The 18,376-nt window shown below is 45.9% G+C and overlaps 1 protein-coding gene across 2 annotated transcripts in view; it reads right to left on the bottom strand.

Moving 5' to 3' along the window:
• Nucleotides 1-603: 603 nt before the first annotated feature.
• The window catches only part of LOC147629921 (uncharacterized), a 34,978-nt gene continuing 17,205 nt past the window's right edge, over nt 604-18,376 (bottom strand). For both annotated transcript variants that reach the window (XM_086811431.1, XM_086811430.1), the window contains 3 exons: nt 2,058-2,192; nt 1,885-1,971; nt 604-1,525 (listed from right to left, as the gene is read on the bottom strand). In XM_086811431.1, coding sequence (XP_086667557.1) covers nt 1,406-1,525; nt 1,885-1,971; nt 2,058-2,192 — 342 coding nt within the window. In that variant the 3' untranslated portion in view covers nt 604-1,405. The remainder of the gene's footprint in view (nt 1,526-1,884; nt 1,972-2,057; nt 2,193-18,376) is intronic.

Raw genomic sequence — 18,376 nt, 5'->3', positions numbered from 1 at the left:
AACACCCTGAATGATGGGGTATAAATTTCTCCATGCTTTCTTGGCATGTGCATATTGACAACTCGACTTTGCCCACTAGAGATCAAGCATCACTTCCACTTGGTGTGCTAGTAACATTATACCTAGTTGTGCTAGTAACATTATACCTAAAAAGCTCATGTGGTTGATGTAAACCTATTCATTATGTATTGTTTTCTTTGGTGACCCTATTTGCTGTGTTCCATTTTTTCCATCAATGCATCTTGAATTTGTTCAATTGTTTTTCCAATGTGAATTCTATCAAGCGAGATCAAGCGATTCATTTCCTAATTTCATCAGAGCAATTAGTGTTATATTTCTCTCAATTGCTATATCACAATATGTTGACTATGTTTCTAAGTTTCTCATATCATATAGATTATGTCAATAATCCTTTCAACCAGTTCAAGAGTAATGCCAGTACTGGTTTTAGTGGCAACACAAAGCTATGACAAATGCTATAAGGGAACTTTGTGTTAACTGCTAATATCCAAAATTGTCCGCCTTGCGGACCTCAAACCATATAGGATCTTTTGGTTTCATAGCTAATAGGGGCCCGGAAGTGTAAGAAATATCACCTAAGAAGGGACAAGGAAAGGACGTTGCTATTGACAATTTAGATCACCAAAAAGAGACAAATCTTCTAAGAAAAACTTGACGGATCCTAGAATGCAGCCATCAGTTGCTTGAAAACTAGGCTCAGAGCATGAAGATTCAAGGGCTTTACATATTAGCCCGCTGCCTGTGATGGAAAAGGTTTTTTTTTTTTTTTTGGGGGGGGGGGGGGGGGGGGGGGGGCGCATGGCCACCTATTTTCCAAACCTTTGGCTGCCACTGGATGGGGATGGTGTACAAGGCCCTTAGTATGTGTACAGTTGCACACTATCTTTGCTTTCTGAATCCTTAAGAGTTTTGTTATGGCTCCAGTACAAAACTGCGGAAAGTTAAGATTGACCCTTGGCTGCCACTGGATGGGGATGGTGTAAAAGGCCCTTAGCATGTGTACAGTTGCACACTGTCTTGCTTTCTGAATCCTTAAGAGTTCTGTTATGGCTCCAGTACAAAACTGCGGAGAGTTAAGTCAATCTTACTCCCAATCTACACAAAAATAAGAGACTAATGGGAACTCTCTTAGTCTGTAGAACTTGATGGGATACAGAGACAAAACGATAAGAGCATGACTCTCTGTGGTGATGGAAACTCTCTAGTAGTAGTAGAGTCATCAACCACAGTTGAATCAAGCTTTGGGTGTAGCTCCAAAAATTAATGCAAATTTTCATGGTTATGCCTTGCCTAGCTTTGAAGGTGGCCATTCAACTGCCTCCTCTTATAATGCACCGTAATTATACCACCAATGATACTTCGCACGCTCAAACTATAGCAAATGTCAAGTCTTCTCAGGTTTTTGAGCATGTCTGAAGGGCAACCAAGTTGAAGATGCCAAACCTTGCCCTTTGACAAACTTTTCAAAGGTTTCCTCCAGCGCCTTCAGTCGTGCTGAGATTTCCTGATCAAAGACATCTTCGTATGAGCAACCCAATATGCATTCTTTCATTCCCACTTCGCATAACTTTGACAAGGTAAAAGTCACGACAGCCATGGTTCACAACATAATCTATGTATGATGGGGCCTGCACAAGTCTATGATGACTACACCATTGTAACCTTTCATCATGGCTTTTCTAATTGATGGAGCCTGCCGCCTGAACAAATACTATGGTGACTATACCACATTAACCTTCCTTCATGGATCTATGTATGATGGGACTTGCACAAACATGATGGTGACCACACCATGGTAGCCTTTCTGTATGACAGATAGACAAGAAAGCAGTTTTTTTGTGTAAAAAAGGCAGAGAACGCTACCTCAATCTCCTGCCTGCGCGCCTCCTCTTTCCGAGCTTCTGATCTAGCACTCCTTTGAACTTCAAAAATCACAGCACCTACCCCCACCTACCAAAACTCAAAGAAGGTGTATTTAACATAGTGTCAATGGCAGAACAATCTATATATAAAATAGATTACAGGGAGAGGGTTACCGAGAATATGACAAGCTCTCCAAGAAGATCTGAAGCTGCCTGCACTGCCTTTTCTGGATCCAAGGGTCGGATCTCCACATTTGTAGCATGACCATATATACGCCTTTGTAGATTTACAGAGAACTTGTGATGTGCCTGTGCCATAGAACTTATCTCTCTCTCCCTCTCTCTCTCTCTCTCTCTCTCTCTACACACACACACACACACACACACACACATATATATATATATTATGTGAGCCATCAGTCGGCCAGGTCATGAGCACCAAACAGACAAAGTCAACAGCATTTAAAAGATATTTTATTGGTTTTTGTGCTTGTTTCTGCTGGCCGACAGCAGTCGGCCTGCTTTAAGGATATTCACCCAAGCCTACAAATAGAAACTCGCAATCTCAGTCATAACCATCTGATCCCCAATTGGGGGCTGGTCCTAATCAGTCAGTAGGCAGTCCTCTTTTGGAAGGCCAAAGGTCACAACAATCATACAAATCTTTTTGTACCATAGTAATATACTGAAAATACAGTTCATCTCTCTCTCCTCTCTCTATCTATTCATTGCATGTTCCTAATCAGTAGGCTTAGAGTACAGCAAGGCTTCCGCGCATGCAACATGTGCCAAGGATAAATCTAGACACATTGGCTCTGGTTTCTCATGGCAAAAATGGGTTCCCAAGGTAGAGACAAACAAAGGATTATGTCATACACACAATAAAACAACACAACTTGGACTTAAAAAAGCCCAATCATCATTACAAAAGTTGGCTTCCATCTTGGAAAGCTCCTTTTCTTCAGCAACATTTGCAATGTTCTTCTTGGAATACCAAATTTTTTCATGATAGTTATTCTACCCACAAATACCACATGGTTTAAGGCTAAAACAATCTTTTTCCAAATGATTGCTTCTTCTTTCTTTCTTCTTCCTGCAAGGCATTAATTGTTCAAGGTTGGATCATGTACATTTTTCAAGGCTGTGACCAGGTTGTCATACTCTTCAGGCATACTTTTGAGAAGCACTGCCATGGCATCATCATCAATCATTGGAGATTTAACTGCAGCTAGTTGAGTCATAAAACTCCTCATCTTGTTGACATGTGCAGCAAGAGATTCTCCTATTTTTGTAACTCAAAGAAAGTAATCTTCAAAGGTAATTAGCACTAGCTCCAAAAAGTACGTCTCAGTGCTGTACCTGCAGCTCTCTGATGATGCGCCGACTGTACCAAGTGAGGTGCCGCCTGCAGCTGTACAATACTGTACGGCTCTGTCTGTACCAGCTGGACAGAACTGCAGCAGTGCACCCTGCACGTGTGTGTACCTGCTGGACAGTTCTGCGCCTGCAACTGTCTGGACAGTACTGCAGTAGTACAAGCTGCACGTGTGTGTGTACCTGCTGGACTGGTCTGCGCCTGCAACAGTATGTACAGGTCTGTACTTGCTCCACAACCGCTGCCTAAGCCTGCAGCAGTACCTGCTGTCATACAGCTCTGTACGGGCAGTTTCGACAGTGCTGTACGGCCTGTTTTCACACACAGAAATCAGCAGTTCCCACCTCTATGCAGTCGACCAGCCTTCTCCTCCTCTCCACGCTTGCAAACTTGCACGTTTTCCAAAAAGCTAGAGAGACAGAGAGAGATGAGAGAGGCGTGTAACTCCAAAAGTGGAGTTGCCCCCTCTCCAAACTTATCCTAGGGCCCCAACTTTAATAAACATTAAAGTTCCCTAGGGGCCACTAAGGCCTAGGGGCAACTATGAATAAAACATTTAAAATATTAATGTTCTTGTTCCCCCCTTCACACCTGGAAGTGTCCACACATCATTATTTCTGTCCGGGCACCCCAAATGTGAATCATTTAATATTTTTTGCTCAACAGCCACCATGCCCACACTTGTGCTGTTCCATTTTCAAAGGGTCATGACATACCCCCCTCTTGAAAAATGGCAAGCGTCCTCGATTGCATTCTGGTGATACAGCAAAATATCCAAAGTGAAATATACAATATGGCAAGATCAGCGTCCCAATCTCTCTATGCCATGCACATGTAACATCATTCACTGCAAAACAATGGCGTAGTAGTAGTCCAAGTTGTATACCACTGTGAACCATACACAACCACAACGTCCAATGTGACTAGTACACATATATCATAGAAGTCCCATATCAGATGTACTGTCAGCCATCAGTACCTGCGGGTGAGATAAAAACTGCACCAAGCGACCTCTAGATGTCATCTGAGCCTGTCTGTATCAAGGGGGTGGAGGTGCTACCCCCCTCTTGAGCATCAGGTAATTCTCCAGACCCATGCTCTGCTGAACCTGAATGAGCCACAACAAGAGTCGGCTCTAACTCAAAGGCATCGAGATAAAGATGCAAAACCTGAGGTGAATCTGTTAAGTCACCTTCCTCCATCCACTTCGCATCCATCGGTGAATAGTTCTTGAACTTCGCAAGATAGCGACGGGAAACTTTACCTCGTACCTTTCTTTCCTTATGTGCCAGTATCTGCTCTGGAATAAGAACCTCATCAAGTTCTTCAACTTCCGGCTGAGCCTCATCTGATACATCCTCAGGCACATCCCCACGGAAAGGTCTAAGGAGCATAGTAGCAGGGGAACCCCGTTTCCCCCCATTGGGAACGGTGGAACGCGTTCCCCCATCGCGTGGACCAGTGGAACGCTGGAAACGGATGGTGGAACGTTGAGGTGGTCGAAAAAAGGTCGAACGGCAGGGAACATTGGTCGAACGGGAGGTGGAGCGGGCGAGGGAACGCTATCCTGCCGTTCCCCCACGTGGGAACGTGCAGATGACGTGGATTTTTTTAAAAAAAATTGAAGCCTGTAAGCCTTGCGCTAGGCGCTTTTCGGAAATTCGCACCAGTCCCGTACGCCTTTCGCCGCCCGTCGCTTTTCGGAGTTCACGCCTGTACCCGCCGTTGCTGTCCACGACTCCACGAGTCCACTGCCCGAACTATCCTGCCCGTACAGCAGCTGTTCTGACATTCTGTACTACATAGTACAGTCGCCCCAGCCACTGGCAGCCAGGCCCGCAGCCCTTGCACTGTGCAGACTTCCAGTGTACACTGTACATTGTACACACAGTGACTACATTCATCTAAAAGGCAAGGCAGCAAGAAGCTTTTCTCTTTCTTCTCTCTCTCTTTTTTTGTTTGAACTTTGAACTTTTGGTGTTTTAAAAATTACCTATGGTGAATCACAATCTGGACTGCACACTGCACAGTCTCTCCCCATTAAACAGAAGAAAAAAAAGGACTCATTTCTCTGAAATGGTTAACTTTGAAAGCCTATTCAACTTTTTGCACGAATTTGCAGACATCATGGCTTACTCAAGTTCAAAGCGATCGGCTTCGAATGCTACTTGGTGGGACGAGGTTGAAAGGCTAGAAAGGTATTCATCTAAGGGAGGTGCAACACGATGGAAATGCAAGCAATGTAACAAAGAGAAGTCAGGAGGAGCAAACCGTGTGAGAGCACATCTATGCCATGTGAACAATGAAAAAGCACAAGTGAACAAATGCCCAGGGACAACACCTGAAATGCGTAGAGAGCTTTTGGCAAAGTACCCAAGTGAAGAGGAGAAAGCATGTGCACGAAAGAAACCGGCAATTGATGCATCTTACTTCAGTAGACAAGGGGAAGATGTACACTTGGGAGATGGATAACAGTATGGAGGACTTGGGAGCTTTGCATTTTCCCAAGATTCGCAGTCTATGGGTGCAAGTTCCGGCAAGCAGCAAACCTTGGGAGCAGCTTGGGATCCCCGCAAGAAAGAGAGGGTAGATGCAGCTGTTGCAAGGTTCTTTTATCATGATCATGTAGCATTCAATGTTGCCAAGTCTCCATATTTCATTGAAATGGTCCAGGAGATTGCACGGTATGGCCCAACATACAAGCCTCCTTCATATGAGACCATACGCACCACCTTGTTGCAAAAGGAGAAAGCTGCAATTGAATGTGCTTTCGAGTCTGTGCATGAAAGTTGGGCAAAGAATGGTGTGTCACTTATTGCAGATGGTTGGAGTGACACTCGAAAAAGATCCATTCATGGCATGGTTGCTTATTCTCGAGGAAGAATGCAATTCATTTTCTCACATGATGCTTCTGGGACTGGAAAAAATGCAGGTCAGCTTGTGGAAGAGTGGGCCGAAGGTATTGAGAAAGTTGGACCAGAGAATGTTATTCAGTTCTTAGCTGATGGTGAGGCAACAAATAGAGCAGCTGGTCTTAAGCTTGAAGACAGGTATCCGCATATCACATTCAGTCCATGCTTTGCTCATTGTTTGAGCAACTTATTGAAGGATGTTGGCAACTTGCCATGGGTTGATCCACACATTCAAAAAGGCAAGGAGATAATAAGCTTCATTCAAAACCATCAGTTTATTTTGAATGAATTCCGCAAGAGATCAGCCAAAAAGGATCTCTTGAAGTACTCAGAGACACGCTTTGGTTATAACTTTCTCATGATGAAGAGGTTATCCAAAGTGCAATTGCCTTTGAAGCAGTTGGTTGTATGCAATGAGTGGATGGGATGGGCACTTTCTCGCTCAAGAGCCGGCATAGAGGTGCAAGAACCATACAAGACTTCACATTTTGGGATGAAGTCAATACTATCAATGCTATGATGAAGCCGATCATGCGCTTGATGCGGATTGCAGATGGACGGGAGCCATGCATTGGCAAGGTTTATGAGGGGGCTGACCGAATGATCGAGAAAATAGGGGAAATGGGCTTGTCTGATGAGAAATATGCTGAGGTTCGAGAATTATGTGAAGCACGATGGAATGGTTATCATTCTCCTATGCATGCTGCAGCGTATGTCTTGGATCCCGAGTTCCAAGGATGTGGACAAGAGGCCGATGATGAGGTGATGGATGGTTGGGAGACAGTGCTTTCTAGGCAGGTTCATGATGCAAATAAACGAAGGTTGATGAAAGACCAACTTGGATTTTATCGCGGCAAGTTGGGAAGGTTTGGATCGGCTGATGCACAGAGAGATAGGTTTAAGATAGGGGCTGCTTTATGGTGGGAGGATTATGGGGCTCGTACACCACAGCTTCAATCATTGGCAGTAAGGATCTTGTCTCAAGGTGCAAGCTCCTCTCCGATTGAGCAGCTATGGAGTGTGTTCGGCCATGTTGCATCCAAGAAGAGGAACAAATTTGGGACAAAACAAGTCAATGACTTGATTTTTGTAAGTGCTAATTTGCGCTTGCTTGGTGATATGGCATCTCCCAAACCAAAGAAGTTTATATTGCTTGATGAGGAGTCCTCGGATGATGAGGAGACACATGGACTTGCAGATCCTGGTCAGGATGGGATTGAAGATTTGGATGCTGCAGATGTTGGTCTTGATGATATGGCTTTCTTGGATGACATAGATGATAGTCTCCTTGATGGCATCACTGGCAGTAGCCATGCATGATATCTCCTTACTATTTGCAATGTGCATGTCACCTTGAGGCTTGGACTTTGGACTTGGATTGTTTCTTTTATCTAGGCTGTGCCATGTGGGCCACATTTTGTGCTTTTTGTCACTTATGTCATGTATGATGTGGGCTAATTTATTTTGACTTGTGAGATCTGTTCAGTGTTAGTATCTAGCCATGCAAATTATGGTGCACTAGACTTTAGTGTGTCTCTGTTTTGGTTATATAAATGAGCATTGTATGTTAAGATTTATCGTCATTTCTAGGAATTATCTAGGTCGTTCCCTGTTTCCGTTCCCCCTCGTTCCAGTTCCCCCTTTTTCTCGTTCCCGTTCCCCTGGTGGTGCTTTCGTTCCGTTCCCGTTCCGTTGCTACTATGCTAAGGAGACTCACGTGAAAAGCATTGTGAATCTTCCAGTGATCTAGTAGCTTCAAACGATAGGCTACCTCACCAATCTTTTCCAATACCTGAAAAGACCCATAATAACGCATGCTCAACTTAGGGAATAAGCGCTCTTTACCCTTCATCTTCTTGAGTCTAGCCTTTTCAAAGCGCAAAAGAACCCAATCACCCAATGCAAACTCTAAAGCACGCCTGTGATGATCTGCGGCTTTCTTTTGCTTCTGCTGAGTTTTCTGGAGTGCCAACTTAACTCTTCGATAAGCTTCATCCATGCTCTCCACATACTGATCAGCCTCAAAGATCTTATCCTTTGTATGCAAAATGGGTGGTACCTTCTTCCCTCCTTCCACAATCTCAAAAGGCGCCTTGCCTGTCGAGGTATGGACAGTGTTGTTATATGCAAACTCCACCAAAGGAAGATACTTTTTCCATTGTTGCTTGTGCTCTGACACATAACACTTGAGAAGATCTAACACTGTAGAGTTAGCCTCTTCCGACTGACCATCTGTTTGTGGATGAAATGACGATGAAAACTTGAGAGTTGTACCCATGTTGTCAAACAACCCTCTCCAGAACAAACTCGTCATCCGTGGATCACGGTCACTAATGATAGACGTAGGCAATCCATGATACTTGAAGATGTTCGCCATGAACAACTTCACCATATGATCCACTTTGATCGTCTTACGCACGGGAATGAAATGAGCCTGCTTACTAAACCTGCACATGATAGTCCAAATGCCATCATTGCCCGTTTGTGTCCGTGGAAGATCAAATATAAAATCCATGGCAATGCTCTCCCAAGGTCTATCTGGAATAGGTAAAGGCTGTAGTAACCCTGGTGTCTTTTGACGGTCAAACTTTACCTTCTGACATACGATGCATTGCCTAACAAAGGCATCAACATCTCTTCTCAAGGTTGGCCAATAAAAGAAAGTCTCCACTGCTTTTACCGTGGCATCAATACCTCTATGACCTGCATACGGTGGAGCATGACTTTCAATCATAACCTTGAGTCGCAATGGCCTGGTAACACACAGTCTGCCATGCATCAATAAAAACCCATCCATAAGAGTATAATGCTCATGCCGCTGACCCTCAGACATTTGATCATACAACCTTTCAAAGTCCTCATCATGGACATACTGCTCTTTCATTTCATCAAGCTCATGATGATAAGCAAGTGAAACTGCTGAGACCTGTGGCTTGCGTGACAAAGCATCTGTCACTACGTTCTTTTTGCCTTCCACATGCACAATCTGAAAGTGAAACATAGACAAAAAGTTTGCCCATCGCATATGCTTCTCTGAAAGCTTAGTTTGTGTGAGGAAATAACGCAAAGTCTGATGATCTGTCTGCACAGTGAAATCAGCCCCAAGCAAATAGTGTTTCCAGGTAGAAAGAGCATGAATTACAGCCAACATCTCTTTCTCATAAACCTGTAAATGCTTCTCGGCATCTTGCAATATTCGACTCTCATAGGCTATCACATGTCCCTCCTGCATGAGAACTGCCCCAATGCTACTTCCACATGCATCACACTGGACAACAAAAGCCTTTCGGAGGTCCGGTAACACCAATACTAGATCCGAAGTAAGCTTTTCTTTGAGCTTTTTGAAGGCTGTAATTTCCCGATCAGCCCATCTAAACGGAGTTGCCTTCTTTGTTAATGCATGAAGGGGCGAAGCAATTTCAATAAAATACCGTATGTACCACCTATAATAGGAACACAATCCTAGAAAGCTGCGTACATCATGCACGGTCCTCAAATCTAGCCAATTCAGAATTGCTTCCACCTTCGCTGGATCCATACGGACTCCATGCTTAGACACAATATGCCCCAAGAAATGTATCTCTTGCAAAAAGAACTCACTCTTCTTGCCATTAATAACCAGCCTATGGTTCCTTAGTTCTGCAAACACAATGGCCAAATGTCTTCTATACTCTTCCTCAGTTTGTGAATGCACAATCATATCATCAAAGAATGTGCCCACAAACGCTCTATGAGGCCGAAAAATCCTGTCCATCATTCTGTTAAATGTGGCAAGTGCATTTGTCAAACCAAAGGGCATAACCAAAAACTCATACAACCCAAACGTGGTTCGGAATGCTGTCTTATGCACATCCTCGGGTCTAATACGTATCTGATGATACCCGCTTTTCAAGTCAATACGACTAAAGACTGTGGAGCCCTGTAAGCGGTCCAAAATGTCATCGATCCTCGGAATGGGGAATCGATTCTTGATGGTATTCTTGTTCAGCGCCCTGTAATCAATACACATGCGCCAAGAACCATCCTTCTTTTGCACTAAGAGTACAAGTGAGCGAAAGGGTGATGAACTAGGCTGTATCAACCCTTTATTCAAAAGCTCCTGTACCTGACTCATAATTTCTTCCTGTTGGGCTGCACTAACACGATACGACGGTCTATTTGGTGGAGTACTACCACGAATTAGATCAATGGCATGATCTTCTGGCCTCTCCGGAGGAAGTTCCCTTGGCAGTCATGACAAATATCATGTAGACAGTCATCCCCCAGGCAAAGAGCAATAATGGCATATGCTCTTTCTTCACTAGAAAGCTCTTGGCTTGTTCTTACTTCTACTTCATTAGAGGTAGAAGAAGAGGTTGTACCATTAGTGCTTTTCACTAAACTCCATAAATTTTCTCTCATCAAATGAAACTTGATTTTCATTTGCCAAGTGTGAAAACTTTGGCGATTGAATTTATCTATGAACAAGTGAGAGGTCATGGTGAATAATAATGTGGTCTTACCACTTGGTTACAGCCCCAAGGGCAAGATTTAATCTCAATTTACAAAATAACTAGCATAAATAGTCATGTGACATTTGATGAATTGCTCCATATTTGCATAAGCTTTGAATTCATGCCGAGAGCTGATTTTACAAAAGCCTTAAATTTTGGTAGATGCAAGAGCTCCATGCCAATTTTGCCCCAATTTTTGAAAAGCCCTAATTTTTTGTCAGTGTAATATCATCAATTTGACAAATTTCACTTGATTTTGAAAATGCCACAAATGCTGAAGAACCCTAATTTTGATGTGATATTACAAGTACAATCAAGTTGGCTCCTGATGGTGAAGCAACAACGAGTGTGGGTTGGGATGGCGAGCTGCTCAGAGCGGCGCAAAGGGTGGTTGTCACAAAATTCCTCATGGCTTCTATTTTATATTGAACATGTGTGGCATATGGAGCTTGACATGATAGTACATGTATGGCTTATGGAGCTTGACATGACAGTACATGTATGGCTTATGGAGCTTGACATGACAGTACATGTATGGCTTATGGAGCCTGACTGTTGCATGCGCGGAAGCCTTGCTGTACTGCTCCACAACCCTAAGCCTAATTAAGAACATTGATGCTGAATAAAACATAATTAAGACAGGAGAGAAGAAGAGAGAGATTGGGTGTCAAGGTTTTCTTGTATTAATATGGTACAAAAAGATTACATAATGCTTGTACATGACTTAGGGCTATGGTCAGCCCCATAGGGGTGACCCTGGCCCTTCCACATATCTTCTACTGATGCTATGGATGAATGAATGATGAACTACTGAGTGAATGAATGCTGAATTATGATTTATGCTTATATATGCTCCTGGAGTGCTAGTCGGCCAGCTGTCGGCCATATCTGCTAGACAAATCCACCTTTTTAAAATATTAAATCCTACGCTTGAAAGTCCCCTGTTGCGACCTGTAGGTTATTATTTGGGCATCAGCCGCCTGCTGCTAGGTCTTCTGCTGGTTGCCGACAGCTTGTCTGCAGCCAGCCGACAAAAGCCCATGCCTCCATGTGACGATGATGATTTTGATGCTGTTGAAACTGACGAAGATGCTGATGTTGAAGATGTTGATGGCCCTATATGGTGTCCAAATTGCTGCACTAATCAAGGATTAAGTCAGTTCATGCTGAATATTAGCCACGGCACGGGCGTGCACATGACACTGACATGGTGTGTTCATGTATGGCTTCTGGAGCCTAACATGGTGTGTTTTCCCAGGACTAGCTATCCTAGTGTTCACCTGTACTTATGTTTTGGGAAGGTTCCGGAAGGATTTTGGATCCCTAAACACGTTACCTGATTGATACAACTGAGCAAATGGGTGTTTCTTCCACTTTAGTTGCACTCATGTGTGCATGACCTTAATTTTATATTTGGATGACTTGCTTTGTTTGCCTGGACAATGCCTGAGATTACTGCCTGTGTTGTCCATGGGGCAGGGATGCCTAGGCACCCTGTGGTGGACGAGCATGTGCACACTTGTTTTGGCCTGACAAGTGGTCTACATGTTTTTTACAAGTGGTAAGTGCTCCTGGAAACTCAATTTACAGCTTTATGTTTTCACATGTTGATATTTATTGAAACAGGTCCACACTCACTTATAAGTGACCAGGCAAACTTATAAGTTGTACACACTAGACAGGACTATTTAAATACACATTGCGGCCAAAGGACGGGCACTGGACATATTATGGGCTGTTTGCGTGTAGGCGCCTCCCTCTGGACCTAAAAAGCACACAATTGGATATTTTTGGCGGGGGCAAGCTCTATTACTGGAGAGAAGTCAAGTTTTGGGCTGGTCGCATGCTTTCCAGGTGGCTGGTGGGAGCTGGTCGACCTGTTTTGGAGAGCAGAAACTGCTGGCTATCGAGATCAAGACCCCCCTGTTGTCAGAATATGCAGCGGAGATGATGACCAAATCTGGGAACACAAGAGCAAAAACGCAGGCAGAAAAACAGCACAAGAGAAAGAGAGATGTAGGCGTGTAACTCTGCTCTGATATACACAAGAAGATCCCGAGAAATGATACAAATAAGGTATGTGGGCTGGGGTCCTATATATACCTCCCTAGAGGGCAGTCAGCAAGCATCAAGAGTGCCCACGACTGGAGAAAGAATCCCACGACTGCATAAATGCAGTCGGCCAGCATACTGATGCTCACGACTGATAAAAAGCAGTCGGCCAGCAGCCCTGAAGCCCACGACTGATGAAGATCAAGTCGGCCAGCACTGGGGTGCTCTTGGCATCATCTGGCAGCCCTCCCAAGCCTCAGAAAAATGGGAAAAAATAGGGGAAAAATACAGGGAGTGAGGAAAAATGATAAAACACCTAGTAAGGGCGGGCACACCCACAACAAAGGCCCTGGTGTATAAATCTAGACAGGAGATGACTTCTAACACCCCCTCTCAGCTCCTGGCTGTGTAACCAACCACTAGAAGCTGGGGTGCCGCCTGAGCAAATCCTGAGAGAGCGACTTCGTGAAGAGGTCCACCGTACTGTCCTCCGTCGAACAGAACTCCAGCAAGATGTCATCAGCAACGATCTGTTCACGAACAAAGTGCCTCGGGATGACCATGGGTTCCTCCAGTGGAAGCCCAAACCTGCAATGTAACCTCCTCCTGCTCCGGAAAACTGCTCCTGGGCCATAAGTAGATCCCCTCGTGTCCGAATCTCCTCCCCAAACCGAGTCACTCCAACCGTGGAGTCGGACTCCATCCAACAATCTCCCTCCTGTGTACAAGAGTCCATGATCCTTCGCATGCCGCAGAAACCACAGGAAACGCAATCCTGCCTCCCAAAGAGACATCTGCAACCATGAGCTTAACCGCCTCATCAGGAAGCTCCCGTCCAATCTGGTGTCCATCAACCAGATCAATGAACCATACAGCTTCTGAGTCAAAGAGACATCACACTGCTCACAAGGATCAACACCTGTTACGGTGCACAAACAAGTCCTGGAAACCTGATGAAACCTGTCAACCACCCCCTCTGAATCCGGAACCACAAAGCCGGGAGAAACCACCTCCTTCTGCAAGTAAGCACCTGCCACCTGCCTGGCTTTCCGAAAGGTCCCCGTGGAAAGAACATCCTCATCTACTAGAGGTTCTATGTCCCGAACACGACGAGACATCAGAGCATAAGTGACCTGTTCAGCTTCCTCTGACTCACGAACACAAGAACTACCATCATCAGTACTGGAAAGTTCCTGCCAACTGCTGCCATCTACTGGCAAGCTATCCACCACCTGGTCTCGGAAAGCCCGCACCTACAGCGTATCCACACTTGAGTGGTCATTACCAGACTGCCACTCATCACAATCCTGAGGACCTGGGAGAGAGAGTGCTGAAAGCCTGTAAACTCCATTCTCCACTCCACCTTCCCAAACCACCTGGCCTGTTGCTTTGTCCCGGAGAGCAACAAAATGCTCATCAAACTCCACCCGTACGCCAGTCTTGCAAACCTGATGCACTGACAACAGATGAAAACCAAGTGTCGGAACATACAACACCTGGGAGGAATGCTTCCCCCCTCTGCCATCGGGAACTATCTCCATCCTGCCCTCACTGTGAACTGGAATAGTGAACGTATCCCCAATATGAATATGACCAGAAAGCCTGCACAGATCCTGTAAACCGGAACGGGAAGGAGTCATGTGCCTGGAAGCACCACTATCAAGAATCCACTCCCGAGTATCCGTTGCGGAGAGTCCTCCAATCTCCTCCCTGCCTGAAGAAAATGAAGCATTGGTGTCCATCACCTCCAGGTGCACAAAAGCCGGAGTCTTCATGATTGCTGCTGAGGAGTCTTCACCCTTCTCGGTCTTCCGCTTGGGACACTGCCTCCAGTAGTGGCCTTTCTCGCCACAATCATTACAGGTCCTCTCTACCTTCAGCTTCCCGCGGTCAGCGTCGGACTTCTTCTCAGAAGACTTCTCCAATGAAGCCTTCCCTTTGCCCGAGTTACGGCCTTTCGACCATTGGCCAGTAAAGGCCTCCAAACCTCCACCTTGAGGAGGGTTCGTGAATCGTTCCTCCTGGTCCAGGACCATAGGCACAAGCTCCTCCCACGTGATGGTGCTGAGCCTGCCAACTGGTAATCAACGACGAGTAAAATGCTGAGTACGAAGAGGGCAAATGTGACAGCAACGTGATGGCCATGTCCTCTGACGATATCTCCTTCCCAGCCTGAAGAACTTCCTGCTGAAGAGCCTACAGCTTGTTAATATGCTCCCGCATCGTCGACGACTTTGCAGGGCTCATAACCCGCATCTGTACTTCCAAAGAAATCCTCTTCATGGGCGATACCCTGTTGTAAAGTGAGGCCAAATGCTGCCATATACCTCTGGCCAGTGTCATGTGCTTTACATGATTGATTACCTGTGGTGTGCAGTTGAGGAAAATAAACGAACGGACCCTGGCGTTGACACGATCCCACATCTGTGTCTGGGCCTCCCGGTCCTTTCGGATCGACGGTAACTCCCCTTCCTCTACTTCCGGCCGTGGAATACCAACAATGACGAAATCGGCGAGGTCGTAAGACTCCAAAACGGATTCCATCATCACCTTCCATATGCCGTAGTTGCTCCCGTCCAACTGACAGTCCACCGGGAACGTGGGGAGTGTCGGGATCTTTTCACGTCTCTCGGCCATCTCAAACAGATCTGCCATAGCGGGGATGTACTCTGAAAAGGGTGGGCGGGTGGGAACAAAGAAGAACTAAAACCTGCAAGTGGCTGTCCAGCAAATCAGCCCGCCTTCCTCTTGCTTCTCCTCTTCCCGAACAGTCCAGAACAGTCCACCAATCAGCCACAAAACAGTCCCCCTCTTGCTCACACAAATCCCAAGACCTATCTAGAGCCTAGGGCTCTAATACCATGTCAGAATATGCAGCGGAGATGATGACCAAATCTGGGAACACGAGCAAAAACGCAGGCAGAAAAACAGCACAAGAGAAAGAGAGATGTAGGCGTGTAACTCTGGTCTGATATACACAAGAAGATCCCGAGAAATGATACAAATAAGGTATGGGGGCTGGGGTCCTATATATACCTCCCTAGAGGGCAGTCGGCCAGCATCAAGAGTGCCCACGACTGGAGAAAGAATCCCACGACTGCATAAATGCAGTCGGCCAGCATACTGATGCTCACGACTGATAAAAAGCAGTCGGCCAGCAGCCCTGAAGCCCACGACTCATGAAGATCAAGTCGGCCAGCACTGGGGTGCTCCTGGCATCATCTGGCAGCCCTCCCAAGCCTCAGAAAAATGGGAAAAAATAGGGGAAAAATACGGGGAGTGAGGAAAAATGATAAAACACCTGATAAGGGCGGGCACACCCACAACAAAGGCCCTGGTGTATAAATCTAGACAGGAGATGACTTCTAACACCTGTGTGCTGGTCGACTAGATCTGAGCCTTCCCTTGTGCTGGCTGACTGCTATCAGGCATTAAAAAGCTGCTGGTTGACTTCTCCTGGTGGAACCAAAGGGCTGGTCGACTTGTGGACTGTTCCCTTTTGTGCTCGCCGACTCCTTCTGGCATGAAAAGATTGCTGGCCGACTCCTCCTAGAACCTCTGAGGGCCAGTCAACTGCTGGAACAGCTTCTTGAGGTTGATCAACTCTCTCTGTGGGTTTGGCAATGTTGCAGGCAGCCATACAAAGTTGTCCCAGGCTAATGTGGGAATGCTGTGGGCTGTCCATGGCTGTCCTAAATGTGCTTTAAGCCGGGAAAGCTCTCCCGTTCTGTTAAGGAACACCAAATTCAGCATATATTTTGTTATTGTTTTCATCTTGTCTTGAAAGATTCAGGTGCTTGCCAATCGACAATCCCTAGGCACCCGGAAAGTTGTATCTAAAGAAAACTCCTTTTTGGTAATCTAACCATAAAGGGGGGGCGGGGGGTCAGCCTATCTTATGGCCCCTAGTGTGGTGTAATGTGCAGAACTATTTTCTTCTCTCTTCTCTGGCATGTTCATGTGTTTGATCAGTATTCATGATAGATAAGATTTCCGTATTTCAACTGCCCTTCCATTACAATGGCGCGGCGCTGACGCTAGCAAGCAGTCTTTTGGGGTGTGATGGCTCTCAGCATTCAATGATTTAGGGATCATGCACCTATTCTTGATTGGAGGCAGGACAATTTCACTATTGTTGATGGTGTTCATGAGCCTATCTTGATTCGTGGGGATAGGAGCATTCTGTCAGAATACGCAGCGGAGATGATGCTAGATCTGGGAACACAAGAGCAAAATGCAATGCAGAAAATAACAGCACAAGAGAGAGAGAGAGAGAGAGAGAGAGAGAGAGAGAGAGAGGCGTGTAACCCTGCTCTATATACACAAGAAGAATCCCGGAATGATACAAAACTGGCAAGGGGCTGTGGGGCCATTTTATATGGCCCCCAAACAGCATCCACCCTACTGTAGGGCAGCCGACAGGACCACAAAACTCCACAACCAGCCATCATCACCAATCGGCCAGCAGAGCAGTCCAGCTGATCTGGAAGGTCGTGGACCTGAAGCAACAAAACCAGCCATCACCAGCATGTCTAAATGCAGTCGGCCAGCTTCAGGTGTCCTCCTTCCACCACGGGCTGCCACCCAAGCCACAGAAAAATAGGAAAAAATGGGAAAAAAATACGGGGAGTGAGGAAAAATGAGAAAACACCCATAAGGGCGGGCACACCCACAACAAAGGCCTTGGTGTCTACAGAAAGACAAGAGATGACTTCTAACACCCCCTCTCAGCTCCTGGCTGTGAAACCAACCACAGGGAGCTGGGGTGCCGCTTGAGCAAATCCTGAGATAGCGACTTCGTGAAGAGGTCCACCGTACTGTTCTCCGTCGAACTGAACTCTAGCAAGATGTCATCAGCAACGATCTGTTCACGAACAAAGTGCCTCTGGATGACCCTGGGTTCCTCCAGTGGAAGCCCAATCCTGCAATGCAACCTCTGCATCCTCACCACCTCACAAGCAGCATCACAAGCAGCCCGGTACTCTGCCTCTGTCAACGACAAGGCAAAAGAAGACTGCCTCTTACTGCTCCGTAAAACTGCTCCTGGGCCTGAAGTAGATCTCCTCGTGTCCGGATCTCCTCCCCAAACTGAGTCACTCCAACCGTGGAGTCGGACTCCATCCATTAATCCCCCTCCTGTGTAAAAGAGTCCATGATCCTTCGCATGTCGCAGAAACCACAAGATACGCAATTCTACCTCCCAAAGAGTCATTTGCAACCATGAGCTCAACTGCCTCATCAGGAAGCTCCCGTCCAATCTGGTGTCCATCAAAAAGATCAAAGAACCATTCTGCTTCTAAGTCAAAGAGGCATCACACTGCTCACAAGGATCAACACCTGTTACGGTGCAAAGCATAGTCCTGGAAACCTGCTGAAGACCACACAAGGCCTTCTGAAACCTGTCAACCACCCGCTCTGAATCCGAAACCAAAAGCCTGGAGTATGCACCTCCTTCTGCAAGTAATCAACTGCCACCTGCTTGGCTTTCCGAGAGTTCCTCGTGGAAAGAACATCCTCATCTACAGGAGTTTCTTTGTCCCGAATACTATGAGACATCACAGCATAAGTTACCTGTTCAGTTTCCTCTGACTGATGAACACAAGAACCACCAACATCAGTACTACTGGAAAGTTCCTACCAACTGCTGCCATCAACTAGCAA

This window comes from Cibotium barometz, chromosome 17, assembly GCF_041138505.1.
Source record: "Cibotium barometz isolate CiBa-2024 chromosome 17, ASM4113850v1, whole genome shotgun sequence".
NCBI classification, from domain to species: Eukaryota; Viridiplantae; Streptophyta; class Polypodiopsida; order Cyatheales; family Cibotiaceae; genus Cibotium; species Cibotium barometz.
Note: the sequence above shows the minus strand (reverse complement) of the source record. Positions and strands in the feature narration are given on the sequence as shown.